The 17,780-nt window shown below is 39.5% G+C and overlaps 1 protein-coding gene across 2 annotated transcripts in view; it reads left to right on the top strand.

The window, feature by feature from the left end:
* Htr7 (5-hydroxytryptamine (serotonin) receptor 7, adenylate cyclase-coupled) overlaps positions 1–16,311 on the top strand; it is an 83,936-nt gene extending 67,625 nt beyond the window's left edge. Inside the window, exons 2-3 of one of the 2 annotated variants that reach the window (XM_013034349.1) lie at positions 12,628–13,383; positions 16,190–16,311. In XM_013034349.1, the coding sequence (XP_012889803.1) occupies positions 12,628–13,383; positions 16,190–16,232 (799 nt within the window). In that variant the 3' untranslated portion in view covers positions 16,233–16,311. Of the gene's footprint in view, positions 1–12,627; positions 13,389–16,189 lie in introns of both variants that reach the window. The other variant, XM_013034350.1, reaches the window with a different exon arrangement.
* The last annotated feature ends 1,469 nt before the right edge of the window (positions 16,312–17,780 follow it).

Below are 17,780 nucleotides of genomic sequence, written 5' to 3'. Positions count from 1 at the left end.
TGGGGGGACGGGGGGAGGCTGGAAAGGGATGTGAAGGGTAAACAAAGGAGGAAGCTGCAATGCTTGATAAGAAATGTACTCATTATTTTACCCATGTAATTGTAACCCCTCTGTACAGTATGTTCACAAAAAATAAAAATTAAAATTTAAAAAAAGATTTCAGTGTTGAAACCTACCATTTCTTGTGATGGAGTCTGGTTTATCTCTATTATCTTCTTGAAACCAATAGAACACTTCTAAGGGACAGGAGACTGAAGCATATGGAATCCTTCAGTGTTCCAGGCACTGGAATGTTTCCTATTGCTGAGACAAGAGGACAGATTACATCTGTTTCCTTTTGCCATTCCTATTGTAGGTTGACGTGATACTGAAGGTGGTCAGTTCCATTGCTCACTGTCCCTTGGAACTCCTTGGACTTCTGTGTGATTATTCATTAAATCAGTTATCACACATTTCTGAATTCTTTACCATGTGACAACCACTGAACTCTGTACTTAAATTTTAAAAAGAAAGCTGTATTTTGCAGCTTATAATTTTGTGAGTGAGGTAGACAAATAACATAATGTGACCAGGGCCATTTTAGGATCAGAGTTCTAGGCTTGGGTACAGCTGGAGTGGGGAAAATGACTGATTGGAATAGAGATTCATCAAGAAAAGGGTTATAGGTCATCCAGGCAGAAGGTCTCACTACCCTAAAGTATTTAGGTGAAAATAATGTGTCAGATATTCTCCAATATTGCTAATTTTCTTCCTCTGGGTACATGAGAGACAAGGCTGCTATGTAGATATCTCACTGAGAATTGGCCTGGAGCATCTCTTGGGCTGAGAGAAGAGTTAACAGGAGTGAAAAGCAATTGTGTGTGTGTGTGTGTGTGAGAGAGAGAGACACACAGAGCGAGACAGAGACCTAGCTTCTTTAGACTGGTATGGTATTTGAGAAATGAAAAAAACTAGAGGCAGTGAGGTGGATGTGAAAGGCAGGAGAGGGCCTTGTCTGTCTCTTGCTGTTTTCTCCCTGCGACAAAACACTGATTGCATCACAAAGTCTCATCAGATTTTACGTCTTAGCAGATTTAGAAGTAGATGGGGTTTCATTGTGTGATTCCTGATCATGTTGGCCTCTCTTTGTTTGCTGTAAGTGTTCCAAAGGAGAAAAAAAATGTGAAAATCTTTCAAAGAGTTTCATCAGGCTCACAGATTTTCTCAGGGATTGCTGCTGGGACAATATAAGAAACTTCATGAAGTGGCATATTGTGTACACTCCCTGTTTTGTAGCTCACCAGCCTTCCCAGCCAGAATCAGGGCAGCAACTCTTTCTGGATTTGTATCAAGAAATAGCAATGGCATCTCCCCACCTACCACCCCAAATCACATATGATGCATTATCTCCTCCCTTTCAGTCAATGATGAAGATTCTTCTATGTACACTCGCATAAGCAAATGTCCTACAACTCTTCCCAGTTGCTTCTCCCAACCTAGTACACTATGTAGAAAATTAAGGGCACTTGTTCATTTCTCCAGCAGAGGCGATGGCACTAGTTTGAGGTCCTGCAGGAACAAGTTAAAGGTCAGGGCACTTGAGGCTAGAGGGCGAATGTTTTGAAGTTGTGTTTGGAGGGTGTGGGACCACTCTCTGAAAAGCTAAAAAAGTGATTCTTTTAGGCTTGAGTTGGGAGAAACAGGTGGAAGGGACCACATGATATTAAGTGTATGAAGCCTAGTTTCATGGTGGAATAGATAGGAAAGTATAATATAAGAAATGGTAATGAATAAATGTACTCATTGCCTTACTCATGCAACTATAACCCCTCTGTACATCATATTTACAATAAAATAAAATTTGAAAAAAAGAAATGGCAAGTTCTGGCAAGTGTGAAGAAGTATGGATTAATTTTAAAGGTAGAGAGTGCGTACCCACTGTATACTTCTGTGGAAGCCCAGTGTATTTGAAGGAGCCATGAAAGCAGTTAAGACTTAATTGCAGAGTCTCTGTTTTAGGAGACTAATCAAGAGCCTCATTATGTTCAGGAATGGATTCTCTATGTCAGAATGTCTTCAATGGAAAGAATTATGTCTTCCTTCCTGTCCTGTGGGATACATGGTTCAGCTAGTTAGAACCATCTTCAAGAGTAATGGAAGAGGAAAAAAATTGTAGGAAATTTACCAATGCAACTGTGCATGGAAGAAGTTTCAACATTGAGGAGGAAGAAAGGAAGAGGCATATATATGTGATTTGGCATGGTGGGTGGGAAGGTTATTGTTATTCTCGACATAAATCCTACTGATTCTATCTTCATCTCCCTTCCCATTGTTCTATGAACACACGGATATAGGAACCAATTTCCTATTCTCCTTAACTGTGTGATGTATCCACTTCCACACAACTTCTGCTTGACTTCTCCAAAGCAATTCCTTCATTTTTTTTTCTTAACAGATCCTGCCTTGCTCAGGATGACAGTGCCTTCAGATCATCAAATACTTATCTCTGAGCCTTTATTAGCATTATAGTGGTCATATCACATGGTCCAACGAGATGGAAGTGAGAATTCTTAGGGATGACTACAGGAAAAGTCCTTAAAATTGGACACACTTGATCAGCAGTATGTCTTGCCTTTTGGCTTGATTTTATTGGAATAGGTCTTGTGGATTGTCATTCTATATCAGTTTTTTCCAACTATGTCAAAAAAACCCCTAAAGCTTCTTCAGTATGCCACTCAATGATATCGTAAAACAGAAATTTTATCTCTTCCATAACATTTTGACATTTTAGCCAAGGGTTTATGACACTACTTTCTTTTAGTGTTTGGTGGTAAAATTTTAATTATCTGTTCTCATTTATTTATATTTTTCTCTGAGGAATTGAAAGGCTAACTTCTTGGGTGGAAAAATTCAGAAAAGTCAGTAAATTCAGATATAACTTAGATAGGCAAAACCTGCAAGTTGACAATTAGAGAAATATGGAATGACAGAAAAATGCAACAAAAATGACTGTCTAATGAGAAAGTATAGACAAGATTAGTCTCATTGGAAAGCTTGTCTCAACTTCACAGGTTGATCCTGTTGGTGGAAGATGATGTTCTTGGCTTCTGCTATCACACTGGGCTTGTGGTAGCAGAAATTTAAGATGACCCAGTGATTCCATTACCCTGGCTCTTTTTTAATTTTTTTTAATTGTAAAAATACTGTACAGAGGGGTTACAGTTACATGAGCAAGGTAATGAGTACATTTCCTATCTACTCTGGTTCTTATGCCTAGTATAATCCCTTGTCTTTGAATGATGGTGGGCTTGATCTAATCAGGTAAGCCCTTTTCAAGGAGAATCTGCAAGTCCAAGAGATTTTTGTGTTGTGTGTGTCGGTCATGGAGCCTGATCTCTGGACCTGGGCACTGTCCCTCAGCTCTTCAGCTCAAGGCTAGTGCTTTACCACTTGAGCCACAGCTCCACTTCTGGCTTTTACGGCTAATGTGGTACTGAGGAAATGAACCCAGGGCCTCATGCAAGCAAGGCAAGCTCTCTACCATTGAGTCACCTTCTCAGCTCCGAGTCCAAGAGATTTGAAACTACAGCAGATGCTCTCCTGTGGCCTTCAAGATGTAACCTTCATGAGTTCTACAGCTATAAGGAAGTGAATTCTGCCAACAACCACATATATTTGGAGGACTCTGAGTCTCATAGCAACACAGCCCTGGCCCACACCTTGATTCAGCCTGTTAAGATTTAGGTTGAGGATCCAAGTTGAACTGTGGCTGGACACTTGACTTTACAGAATTGTGATATAATAAATTGCTGTTGTTTCAAGTTATGACTTTTAATGAAGCAACAGAAAGCTAATACATATATGAATTTTTAAATATCTATAGGTTTAAGTGATTTGTTTTAAGTGAGTCTAGCTCTCTATAGGGAAACTCTAATTTCTTATTTTATATTAATATTACATTTTTGGTAAATGCCTAGGAGTGAGATTTCTGGGTCAAAGCCACACTAAAGCTATCAGCTTAACTATGTTCCTTGCAGCATTATTTACCATAGCTGAGATAATGGAATCAGCCAAGATGCCCCTTAGTAAATGAATGGATCAAGAAAGTGTGGTATTATGTACATAATGGAATTCTATGCTTTCGTCAGAAAGAATGGTTTCAACTTGGAAAAAAATCCTATCAAGTGAAGTAAGCCAGACCCAAAGAAACATAGGCCCCCTCATTTGTAATAATGAGTATATGTCTAGGATAGCCCTAGCAGAATATCAAATAACTCAATAGCTATGTTCATATGACCATATAAATTGATGCTAATCGAAATGAACTCCAAAATATGGAAACGAGGTATTTTTGACTGTACTATTTGTAGTTATTTGTTCCTCTCCTCTCCTTTCTTCTACTTTCTTTTCCTCTTCTCTCCTCTTCTTTTCTTTTTCTATTTTATCCCCTGTTGCCACTGTTTTTGATTTCAGTACCCTTTGAGTTTATCTAACTTGGAGATGGGAAGGGGAAATCACAGAAATGGTGAGACAGAAGACAAAGGGTGTACCAATGCAATAATGAAACTCACAAGACACTATGTTGGAAATTAACTTTACAATTCGGGGGCAGGGGAATCAAGGGGGAGTGAAAGTGGGAGAAAATGAGGCAGAGGGTAACAATGCTCCACAAGAATTGTCATCATTTCCTTACTTATGTAACTGTAACCCCTCTGCACATCACCTGTGCAATAAAATAAAAATATATTGAAGTTCTATTTCCAATGTTGGACTTGTTTGCTTTTTCCTCTGTTCTGCCCACCTTTCTGCCACAATATTGATGTTAGAATGAGGAATTTAGATTGTTTAGCTTTAACTCTAATTGCAGCTTGGAAACACAGATGAAAATGGCTTAAAAGCATAGTTGAGCACGATTGTAATAATGGTTTTAGAGAACAGATCCACAACTAGGTTAATGGCAAGTGATGTCAATTGTACTTTTGAAATTTCACTTTTAATAGACACATAAAGTTACCTGCATCTAGAACACTGCACAAATTAGAACTGAACAGCTTGTTTAATGTTCTTTTCTTTTAGAGACATGGTCTTACTTTATAACTTGGGTTGGACTCAGTCCTAATGATCCTTCTTACTCAGCCTCCTGAGCACTGGAATTACAGATGGGTGTCACCATTCTCAATTTTGTTTAATTTTTAAAAAGCAAGCATACCTATCTAGATAAAGAAATAGGACATTCCAGAACTCCATATTTTCCTCACACTTTCTTATGCATTAACGTCCTCCTCTTTTCTCCAGTTAACGTCTATTCTTATTTTGGTACATAGGTAAATTTTGCTGTTTTTGAACATATTCTTTTAGTTTTGGTTTCTTAAGTTCAACATCATGCTCATGAGAATCATCCATAGCAATGGCTCAGCAACAGTTCATTCTCATTTCTTAGAATTCCATCACATCAGCACACCCTGCTTGTATGCCACTTTCCTATCGAAGATTGGTACTCACGTCACTCCTACAGTATAAGTTGTTTCAGTAGGAATTACTGCCAGTTGTGCTGCTATGAATATTCTTGTATTTTGGATATAATATTCAGTCTATACCTAGAAGAATTGCTGAATCATAGAGTATGTTTCCCTCAGCTTTAGCAGATATTAAAAATAGTTTTCCAAAGTTAGCTCTGTCATCAGTTTACAGTCCTACCAGGAGCCTAGGAGAATTATACTTGTGCCATGTCATTACGGAACACTTGATTTTAAAGATTTTACCATCCTCATGATCAATTTTAACTAGTGTCATGGCCAGGACCTCCCACTATGCTTTTAATGTACATTTCTCCAATGACTCATGATGTTGATTACCTTCTCATATATTTATTGAAGATAAATAATTTTGCACCATGATCCATTATTGGGTTATATAATCAATTTTGTGCATTAAGACCAGCATTTAAAAAGGCTGAATGTTTCATTTCTTATAGTGAGCCATGATCCAAATGGTTTACAAAACCTTGTTGTATATTATACATATTTTTTTTAACAAAGAAATCTACTCCTTAAGACATAAAAGCCATGACTCCTTCATGTACTGGGTAAGAGAATTATTCAGTGGAGGTAATAGAAATGTGATTTATGATGTCTTTATCAAGCCAGACTAGAAGCAGAACATGTATAAAAGAAAAGAACTAGCCCTTCACAGGGTTGCTTTCAATTTCTTGGAAATGAATGGAGAAAGATGACTTTTGACAACAGCATGTGGAACAAAAACCCAGAATAGACAACTTTAAATCCACAACCCTGAGTCTTCAGTCCTTATAAAAAGAGAAGGATGGTTTGGGAATCAGCATGCTTCCGTGGCTTTTTGGTTATTCTGATAATTCAGCAGTTTGTGGAACCACTCCTGTAGTCCACAAAGTCTGGTGAATTTTTCCTTCTCTAAAGGAAGAGATCTTCTGGAAGAGGTCTCCTCTAAACTGTACTCCCAGAGAGCCACAGCATTTCCACCCAGTTTCTTTTATCCCATAGCAATAAAAATTAGGAGAAGCCATTTAATTAAAGAACCATATTCTACAATTTTTATGAAGTTAGCATGGAAGACAGGCAGCAGAGGTGATTTGCTTCCAGTCCCTTTCTGAGCAGATTATAGTTCCTAATCCTCTTGTTCTCTCAATTAATTCTTACTTCTATACAACCCCTGATGTGCATTGCAGACATTTCTCAATTATATAGTACGTTTTCTCCTTTGTCTCTGAGATTTACTTTATACATTTCCATGTATTTTAATGTTAAAGTCGGAAGGCTTTAAAAGCACCCTGCTTTCTAATTAATAGTGAGCATAAATTTTAGTGTGATAAATATTAACCATGCATATTAAGTAATATTAAGAAATAATCTAGGCCTTTTTTTTTCCCTTTCTCTGTCTTGAAGGTAAGATTTGTCCTCTACAAGGTTTGGGAGAATGTACAATTTGAATAAGCACTTTCTTGAATGCCAGTATTACTTTACATAGTTAATTGTAGGATTTCAAATACCAATGAGTTTCATTTATTCATTCAAATTTATGAATATGATAAACACTTTTGACAGATACATAAAACAATGTAAGATTTAATTATTGATTTTAAGGATTTTTGAGAACCATATTGTCTCTGCTGTCAGCCACTTACATAATTTGGGAATCACAGACTCTCCCTCATTTTATTCTTAATTTTAAAGCCCCATTTTTTTTTGTTTTCAGTTGATCATAGGGCTTAAACTCAAGGCCTAAGTGCTATCATAGCTGGGCGCTGGTGGCTCACTTGTAATCTTAGCTACTTAGGAGGCTGAGATCTAAGGATTGTGGTTTGAAGCCAGCCCTGGCAGGAAAGTCTCTGAGAACCATCTCCAATTAAGCACCATATAAGCCATAAGTGGAATTGTGGCTCAAGTGTTAAGGTGCTAGCCTTGAGCAGACAAGCTCAGGGAAAGTACCTAGGCCCTGAGTTTGAGCCCTAGGACTGGTACAAACAAATATTCATGTATAGAAAGCTATAAAGAGAAATGGCAAATGGCTTGCAACTCAGATAAAACTGCAATTGAAATTTTGATGGATATTCTTGTGGAGATTATTAGTTCATACATACACATAACTTTATGTTAAATATTTCATATTTTATGATATATTCTATTTATGTTTTATAGTCTAAGTGCCATTTTTCTACCACTCTTCTGTCAGGAAACTTACATGTACATTATCACTTTGGTTTTTGGGGTTTAGAGTTTTTAGATTTTTCTTTTGTTTTTTTTTTTGTGTTGATCTTTTGAAACAGTCTCACTAGCTCAAGCTCCTATTTCAGCCTTCTCAGTGCTGAGATTATAGGAATGTATCGTTATACCTGGCTAAATTAGAATTTTGAATCATCGCCTGCAAACACATCTGTACATTACTGGGTATAATTCATACTATGCTTTTATGTATTTAATCTATTTATATCTACTTAGATTGCATCTCTTTTTCCCCTCTTGGATGTTTTTTGCTAATGTCTTTGTATACTAAGTATTTTGCATTTGCATAATGACCTTTACAAAATCCTGAAAAGTTTGCTTGCTGAGCCAAAGAGTGAGTGTTGATATATATCAACTGCTAAAACATCCTGTAGTGTTGTTATCTCTGTTGGCAATTCTGCTAGCAAAGTAATAGAGAGCCTGGTTTTTGTCCTGAAGTTTCCCGGTATTGGATTTTGTCTTTCTTAAAAATCTAAATGGAGCCGGGTGCTGGTGGCTCACGCCTGTAATCCTAGCTACTCAGGAGGCTGAGATCTGAGGATCGTGGTTCAAAGCCAGCCCGGGCAGGAGAAACCGTGACACTCCTATCTCCTATAAACCACCAGAAAACGGGAAGTGGCGCTGTAGCTCAAGTGGTAGAGTGCTCGCCTTGAGCTGAAGAGCTGAGGGACAGCGCTCAGGCCCAGAGTTCCAGCCCCACGACTGACCAAAAAAAAAAAAAAAATCTAAATGATTGAAATGTACATCATTGTGTTAAATTTTTATCTCTGATTATTGATCTATTCCACATATTAGCTATTAGTATTTGTCTTTGGTTTTTGTTCAGTTGTTTTATTGAAATGGTAATCTTTGTTATTGACCTGAAAGAGAGACCTTTCAGTACTGGAATATTGTTGGTTGGATTTACTTTTAACTCTGTCTGTAGTGATTTTTAAATTAAATGATCATTTATTTCTTTTCATGCATAAAAATTTTTGTCAGTAAAATGTGTCACTGTGTCACTTTATAAAGTCAAACTTTTATCCTAGTTAAGAACAGCTTTTGTCATTTCAGGATTGAAGAAATACTTATATTTTGTCACAGTAATCTTAAGCTTTAATTTTTCATGGTAATCTTTGATCTATCTAGGATTTATATTTAATAAGGTAAAAGACAAGAAGATAAGATTATTTTTATTGCAAATAGATGCCAGAATGCATGAATAGCCAATCTTTTATTGCTGATTTAAACAGACTCCTGTAATTTTAAATTCCCTTACATATTTGAGTTAATTTATTGGACTTCTTCTGTTTTTGAATAGATATTATTATGCTTTTAGTTTTTTGGATTTGAACTATTTTATGGGATTAAATTTAATTTCTGTATTCCTTTCAGATTGTGTCCATTTTTACAAGTTGACTTGATGAACCTTAAAATCATTTGACCAAACTAATAATCCTATGTAGGGTTACAGTTCGGGTTGAATGCTAGTTATGATTAATAAGAAGATTGGTACTTTTATAAAATGAACTTTTCTCATTATAGAAAGTAAACTTATTTTTCATGAATTCAGATATTATTTTATGTAGTTCAGTAGCATTTTTGTGTTTTATTCACATAGATCCTCACCATTTTTAAAGCTTTTCCTTAGATAGTTTTGAATTGTTAAAAATTACTTCCCCATTATATTTGAAAATGTTTAATCCTTCAAATCATAAGCTCTTGACTTTATTTTAAATCCAGACAGTTTAGTGGACATTTTCCCCCTAGTAATCTTTCAGTTGGTTTTAGCTTTCTGAAGTCTTAATGAAGTGGCACTCAGTAGACTAAAGAAGTAAATGTAACAACTTTATTGTAGGATGTAACCTGAAATAGTTACACAGTGGGTCAAAGTACAACAGTGTTATGGAATGTAATTTGTACACTCATGCAGAGAGAATAAGACCCCATGCCTATTAAATAGAATCTGATAAGTGTACTAGCACATGTAAAGATGCTCTTGCTATGAGATTTCCCCACATTCTGAGATATCTTTTACGACTCCCTTAATTAATATCTAAGGATTAGTTCTGTATCATTTATGTAGGCAGGAGAAATGCTTAATTTTTAATCAAGCTCAAAGGTATGTTGCTCTTCCCAGTATGGAAAATGCGAAAGAGTGTAAGGGAAAACAGAATTGCCATCCACAAAAATAGGTGTTTACAGGGCTGTGAATTCCAGGCTTGCTAACTTTTGTTTCTTTTGGGAACTCTACAACTCCTGTGTAGTTCTATTTTGTTACCCCCTTTTCCCCTTATGTAGGTGTAAGGTGGTCTGCCATTGCCACCTGGTGGCCACCTGGGGAAATACGTGAACTAACCTCAGATTGCTTAGTTCATGAACCAGAGACTTCAGATTTGGCTGGTGTTTTGCAATCCAAATCCAGATTAGAATCATCCCCTTGATGTCTTAGCTATAGACACAGAGAGAAGGGGAATAAAAGTCTTAAGTTCTGGGAAATTGCCTGTTAAAGGAAGCTAGGACACAAGAGGAAAAAATCCCAACAGGCCACGTCCACCGGACCTCGTAGAGGGCAAGGACGAGATCCAAGAGGGATGTGTAAAGGGCTTTCTCCAGGAAACCGTTGAGAGGATGTCTTAAGCAAAGTAAGGGAAGGAGATTTCCTTTGGTGGTGGTATGTCTGAATGGAGCCCTGGCTAGGATCAGTTTCTTTGTGAGTCCCCAGTCAGTGCCAGCATCTTTCTTTCTTTCTTCTCTCTCTCTCTTTCATCTGAAAAATTTCCAAATATGTTGTTCTCATAGTTTTAAACAGATAATTCCATAAAAAGTAAATCCTAGTTCATATTTCACCTTTCTTTCCCACTTTTCATTTTCTCTGTTCTTCCTAGTTCCTTTTTGTAATTTTTTTTTATCAGCTCTTATTCTTGCATTCTCAAGAAAACATGTATTCTCCCCCCCAACTCTTTGTTTAATTTTGGAGCTGAAACATAATCCTAACTTCAGTGGATAAACCTAAGGCTACTGTTGGTGGGTCAGTTGCAAGAAAAGGGGAAGGGAAGGTGGTAAAGCCATGAATGCCAGAGTTCTTGGAAGGGACCAGAAGTTGCCTTCATATTACTGGGCTCAATCCTTCCTTCCTCTCCGCATGATTTCTCCTTGTGTCCATTTCCACAAAAATTTGCCTCTTTCATCTACTGCTATACCTCCAACATTTAGGACAGTTCCCAGCATGGGAAAGGAGCTCTTTTAATACAGTCAGCCCTTTGTATCTGTGAATTGTTCATCTTCAGATGCAACCAACCACAGATAGAATGTTGTAATGCTTAGGCATACTATGGCTGTGTCTGTCCTGAACACATATAGACTTGTTTTTTTTTAGAATATTCCATAGATAATATAGTATTACAACTATGTATATAGTACTTACATCATGTCAGCTATTATAAGTAATCTAGATGTGATTTAAAGCATATGGTAAGATGTGTGTAGGTTAGGTATAAATACTATGCCATTTTATATCAGTGACTTGAACATCCGCAGATTTTGGTATCTGTGTGTGTGTATGTGTGTGTGTGTGTGTGTGTGTGTGTGTGTGTAACTGGAACCAGTTACACAGAAATGTCTATATTAGTAGAGGGAATGAAGAGATAATGTTCATGAATATTCTTTCTTACTATATTTTAATTTTATTTTGTAAGTATTCTATTGAATTTTCATTGTGGAAGCCTGGGTTTAGATTTTTGTGTGATAGTTTATCAATTTTTTAGAAGGATTATTTTACATTTTAGCATCCTAGTTGATCGGCTTTCAGAAAATGAGGTGTTGGCAAGTTAGAAACACTCTGTACCTTTTCTTTTATGTAACAAGAATATGTCTTTGCTATACCAAAAGAATGTAAAAAAAATCCAACAAAATGATGAGCTTTTATGTTTTTGTTTCTCAAGTGCTTTCTGCATCCTTCCCCAAAGAAGGTAAGACTGTTAAATATGAGGGGAAAAAAACAAAATTGAAAAGCTGCGAAATACTCTTGTTGTATTTCTTTTGCACTATAAATTCTTTATAACAGAGATAAAGAAGTATTTATTCTTTATGTAGAACTAAGCACAGAGGAAACATTGGATTTACCTGATATTTATTTCTCAGCGTTTCCCCCTTTCTGAACTGGGCAAAGAAGCAAAAGTTGTTTCGGTTTTAACGATTTTTTTCTGGTATTTTTCTGGTGTGAGTGAATTCTCTGAAGATTAAAAAAAAACCCACTTCCTATTTTCAGTCCCAAATCCTAGGATTAAAAAAAAACAACCCAAAAAATACCTTACAAATCTATGTGATGTAAAGCAGTTGAAATGAATTAAAAGCTGCCCTGAGTTAAGGCTGCTGAGATCAGAGGGAAAATAATGCCATTGTGACAGACGCTGGTCATTTGTGAGGATGTGTTACAACGTTCCCGATTGGGCTCGATGTCTTGCCCCTGCTTGATTTTAGTCATGATCGTGGTCATGGAGGAAGGCCAGGTGTCACGTTGTAGTTCATTGACAACATGACTGGCTACAAGCAACAAGCGATGACATGGACAAACCTTTTTTTAATGTGTTTTTGTGTCCAGACTGGAATTTGAACTTGGGCCCCCACAGTCACTTGGCTCTTTTGCTCAGGGCGGGTGTTCTACCATTTCAACCACACCTCCACGTCCAGCTTTTCTTTTCTGGCCAACTGGAGATAAAAATCTCGTGGGCTTTTCCTGCCTCTGTCTGGCTCTGGACGGTGATCCTCAGATCTCAGCCTGCCCCGGAGCGAGGATGAGGGGTCTGGGTGACCAGCGCGTGGCCGGTCTGCACCCAGGAATCATGGTGTGAGGGCGGGCTGGAACCTCCCCGGTATTCACCCTGTGTCCCCTTTCCCCTTCCTCCCCCAGGTACCTGGGGATCACGAGGCCGCTCACCTACCCGGTGAGGCAGAACGGGAGATGCATGGCAAAGATGATCCTGTCGGTCTGGCTGCTGTCCGCCTCCATCACCCTGCCGCCGCTCTTCGGGTGGGCCCAGAACGTGAATGACGACAAGGTGTGCCTGATCAGCCAGGACTTCGGCTACACCATCTACTCCACCGCCGTGGCGTTCTACATCCCCATGTCGGTCATGCTGTTCATGTACTACCAGATCTACAAGGCGGCGCGCCGGAGCGCCGCCAAGCACAAGTTCCCCGGCTTCCCCCGGGTGCAGCCCGAGAGCATCGTCTCGCTGAACGGCATGGGGCGGCTCCAGAAGGAGGTGGAGGAGTGCGCCAACCTCTCGAGACTCCTCAAACACGAGAGGAAAAACATCTCCATCTTTAAGCGGGAACAGAAAGCAGCCACCACCCTGGGCATCATCGTCGGGGCCTTCACCGTGTGCTGGCTGCCCTTCTTCCTCCTCTCCACTGCCAGGCCCTTCATCTGCGGCACCTCCTGCAGCTGCATCCCGCTGTGGGTGGAAAGGACATGCCTGTGGCTGGGCTACGCAAACTCGCTCATTAACCCTTTTATATATGCCTTCTTCAACCGGGACCTGCGGACCACCTACCGCAGCCTGCTCCAGTGCCAGTACCGGAACATCAACCGGAAGCTCTCGGCGGCGGGCATGCACGAGGCCCTGAAGCTCGCCGAGAGGCCCGAGAGGCCCGAGTTTGTGCTGTAAGGTCACTTATCACTCTCTTCCTCTTCTCCCCAGCCCAGATGCCCCTCAGTAGGTGAACCGATCAAGAAAACGTGGTATATACACACAATGGAATGCTATGCCTCCATCAGAAAGAATGACATCGCCCCATTTGTTAGGAAATGGAAAGACTTGGAAGAAATTATATGAAGTGAAGTAAGCCAGGCCCAAAGAAACATAGGTCCCATGGTTTCCCTTATTTGCAATAACTAGTGTATGTCTGAGACAAGCAGAAACAGTCAGATGAGTTGATGTTAGGTGAAACGAACCCCAAGATAAGCCTTCAGGCACCTTCTTAAAGCATATCACAGAAAGCGTTCTGAATCGGTAGCTGGCTGCTGCTCCACGGAATGGATTATTTACATTCAGAATAGTGTAGACTCTGGTCCTCCACCCAGTAAGCTTTCAAAAGCCAAATCATCCCACCGAGTGGGATGAATCAAAAGGTAGAGGCTAGATGGATTAGTCTCTTCATTGGCTTTTTCTTCAGAAACATTTGAGGGCCTACTATGTATAAGAAACGGCACCAGATAAGGTGGGGATAGGAAACTAAACATGGGAAAGTCTTTCCCCTCTGGAAGCTTATGGCCACCGGGCTGAAGTGGCTGCTGAGGTAGTAGGCAATGGCTAGTAAAAGATTTACAACTAGAGGGGCTGGGAAGGTGGCTCAGTGGTAGAGCGCTTGCCTTGCATGCTCGAGGCCCTGGGTTCGATTCCTCAGCACCACATAAGCAAAAAGAAAAAAGCCGGAAGTGGCGCTGTGGCTCAAGTGGTAGAGCGCTAGCCTTGAGCTGAAGAGTTGAGGGACAGTGCCCAGGCCCAGAGTTCAAGCCCCACGACCGGACCAAAAAAGATTTACAACTAGAATAAGACCCAATCAGGTCCACCTGCTGCATAGTTGCATTCAGGTAGTTGAGCAACTACTTATGGATTTGAATTGCCAAAAATTACTTTTTTAAGTGTCATGCTTTGGAGACTTCTTCTTTGGCACCATTGGGTTGGGTACTATTTTGAGTTACACTCTATAGGGCCTGAATAATAGGACCGGTCTCTGCGCTGGCATCTCAGGAAGAGTGACAAAAGGCATCCAATCCATAGTCCTCAGCAAACCTTACAATCCTCCTATTTTTCTTGAGCTCTCACACATCCGATGATTAATCAGGGCTCTCCCTCCAATTTCTTCAGCTCTTTTCCCCTCTGGTTGCTTGGAAGTTCTGGTCTCCATTACTGTTGTATTCCTTCTTGCTCTGACTTTTGGGCTTCATTTTATCTTCTACCCTCTAGTTTTCTTCTTGTCCTATGTGAACAGTCTACCAGACTGCATGTTGCTACTTCTAAATGTTTACCCATTTCTGCCTATTTTCTTGATCAGCATAACCAGAACCTTGGGAGTCCAGCAGGCACTGGAGAATTTTCCTTGGAGTGATGGAGTGAATAGGGGAGGGGGGAGGGGAAGTTGTGAATAATTTTGTACTGGTAATTTGAACTCACTACTATCAATTTTAATCATTTCCACTTAAAAACTAAGTGTTCAGATACTGATAATACAAACAAACATAACAATGTGTTACAAGCCCAGATTCTTTTTTGTCTTTTCAATGGGATGGCTTTATTGATGGATTTCAATTGCCATAAATTGCTTTTGTGTGTCACATTGTGATGACTTATTTCTGACACCGTTTATAAATGGTACTGAAAAGTAGTCTCTAAGATACGTCCATATAAAAGAATGTCATGAAATTGTTTTGAAGTAGCTCTTTCCCTCATTTTCCCCTTTTCTCCTTTGTGATTCTATTGTCTTTCTCTTCAAAGAGCCTTTTATAATCCCTGTCGATTGCAGTGGTACTTAGCGGTGTCTCATAGTAGAAGAACCTTGGGTTTCTGTTGTGAATTCTGTCAATGTGCCACCCCAGGGTTTATGCTGAAGCTTTTGGGAATCAGCATCATGGACACTTCCTTTGCAGGAATCATTTTTTTTTTGAAAAATAAATGAAATGAAATGGGTCCCAGAGAGAACTGGGAAGAAAGATCAAGTTTCCTGAAACACTGGATATGGGTTGCTCTCTTAAAGAAACTGGCAAATGGCTTTTTTTTTATGGACTTATAAAAGTATCCCCAAATGTTATTTTTCCTCATTAACTAGCTTAAATTCAGCACTTTAAAAAAAGTAAGCAATAATATAAGCTTATTTGTTCCATGTTTTGCAGTTGTCTACATTTTAGCTTTGCAATGGCTCCTTAAAGTTTTAAAGTAGGAAAGGCAAATAATGCCCCCCCCCCATTATTTATTTATTTATTTATTTATTTATTTTTTGTGCTGGGGACCAGAGAGTCTTATGCTAAGCATGCATTCTCCCACTGATTTATACCCTGACCTTACTCTCTTTTACTCTATCTAACTTTTCTTGTTGTTTTCCTAATAAATAACACACAGAACAAGCACAATGTAAAATCAGGCAATACAGAGGGGTATGCAACAGAAATGAACCTTGCAGATCATGGTGGAAATTAGGAAGGAGGTGGTATTTGAAATGGGTCTTGAAGGAAGGGTAGGATTTTAGTATAAAGAGGAGGTAGGGAGATGGAGTAAGGAGGGTTCACAGTAGGAGACAACATGACCAGAGGTCCACAGCTTTGGAAAGAGGTGGACAAGGAGCCTGGGGCATGTCTTCAACACCCACCTCAAAGAGAAATCTCATATTAATGGTTTTGTTAAAATGTTTCTTCTCTTTCTCCCTTTCTTTCTGTCTCTGTCTCTGTCTCTCTCTCTCTCTTTCTCTTGTAGACAAAACTCTGACTACTGTAGAAAAAAAGGTCATGATTCATAATCCAAACTGGAATAATGGAGATGAAATACACAAGGCAAAACAGGTGGAAGCAGAATGAAATGATTTGCCAAGACTGCACTGGAATGCCGCTTCTGTCCTTTGTGGGGACACATGGGGTGATCTGTTGTATAAAGTGTTTCATGGAGGAGGTGGTGGCTTCTCCTTTTTATTTCCCCTGTGGATCAGTGCTATTGTGTGCAAATGAAAATAATTCTCAGTGTAAGGCAGCCAGATCATCTCGGCAGTAAGCACACTCACAGAATTGAGTTCCAGAAGGGAAGCAGTTTCTGGTGCTTTCTTTTGCATCTGTCCACATCCATGCAAATGAGAGAAAGTTCTAATGCACACTTCCCTGGCGTCTGAGTCTAGGCATCGTGATGAATATTCAGGAATCATTCACAAGACAAAAAAAAAATATTTTGTGCTCTGACAGAAGGGTCTCTTTTTAAGCAAACTGCGGTACGCGTAGTGTTGAATATGTTGCATGTCATGTTAGAAAACAGAACCCAGTCATCAGCTAATACAAATGATTCCTCAGAGCAGTGTTTGTTTCAAAGCTTCCGTCAAATCGTTTGGCTTTTCTGCAGGGTCTCTGTGACGTCTCACCATGTACTTTCTTTGTTGACTTCCTTATTGTGATGGTATAGCTCAGGAATAGATCTCAGGATGGAGAGAATCATAAAAATCTGAAAATAGCTATTTCGTGCACTCCTGCTTCAGAGAGGCCCTGAGTGGTGAGGGGATTCCTTTTGTGAGAAGTTTGGAGGAAGAGTGAGTGCTTTGTAACCACATTGTATATTAACATGATTATGGCATGTTGTTCACTCTCATCTACAAGGGTGCAGTGAGCCCCTGGGGCAGGTCCGTAACTTTGTGTTGCGGACTTTGTGAGATCCGCAATAACTGGGTTTCCATGAATGGTTAGGTGCTTCTGGAGACAGAATAGGAACACATTAACTCAAGTGCACTCATTGGGTGAATTTGACATCACCTGGACCACTGTAGGAATAGCCCCAGCACACCATTTGGTATCATCAAGGGAAGTTGTTTTTATGTCCTCTGTATCTGAAATCAAATGTGTGCCTGGTTTATTCTCTCCCCCAACCCCTCCTCCTTCCAATACAAAGTGGTAGGCATTAAGGGCAGGGAAAGAAACAGAGTTCCTTTGTGGCCAGCATTACCTTTGTAATGGTACCATGTCCTAACTCTGATCTGAAGAGAGGGAAAGACCCACATCAGAAAAAGAATATCCATAACTATAAGGGGAAAAAGGAAGGCAAACTATTATTTGATAAAAGAGAATTGAAAGAGAGTATTATTTTCCGACCATGAAGAGGTCCCTCTGTCCTCTTGGAGGACTAAATGGAATTCCAGCGTGGACTATGGACTTCTTCCAGCTGTCATTGACATTGCTCCTGGCCACATGCTGGGCAGGGCTGCCTGTCCTGCGAGGGGAGGTGGACACTGTTCTGTCAGACAAAGCTTGTACAAATTCCCGAACTGCAGACTTGCTAAAGTGACAGTGTATACTTACAACTCATAATTTAA

Source organism: Dipodomys ordii, unplaced genomic scaffold, assembly GCF_000151885.1.
Source record: "Dipodomys ordii isolate 6190 unplaced genomic scaffold, Dord_2.0 Scaffold188, whole genome shotgun sequence".
Lineage (NCBI taxonomy): Eukaryota > Metazoa > Chordata > Mammalia > Rodentia > Heteromyidae > Dipodomys > Dipodomys ordii.
Note: the sequence above shows the minus strand (reverse complement) of the source record. Positions and strands in the feature narration are given on the sequence as shown.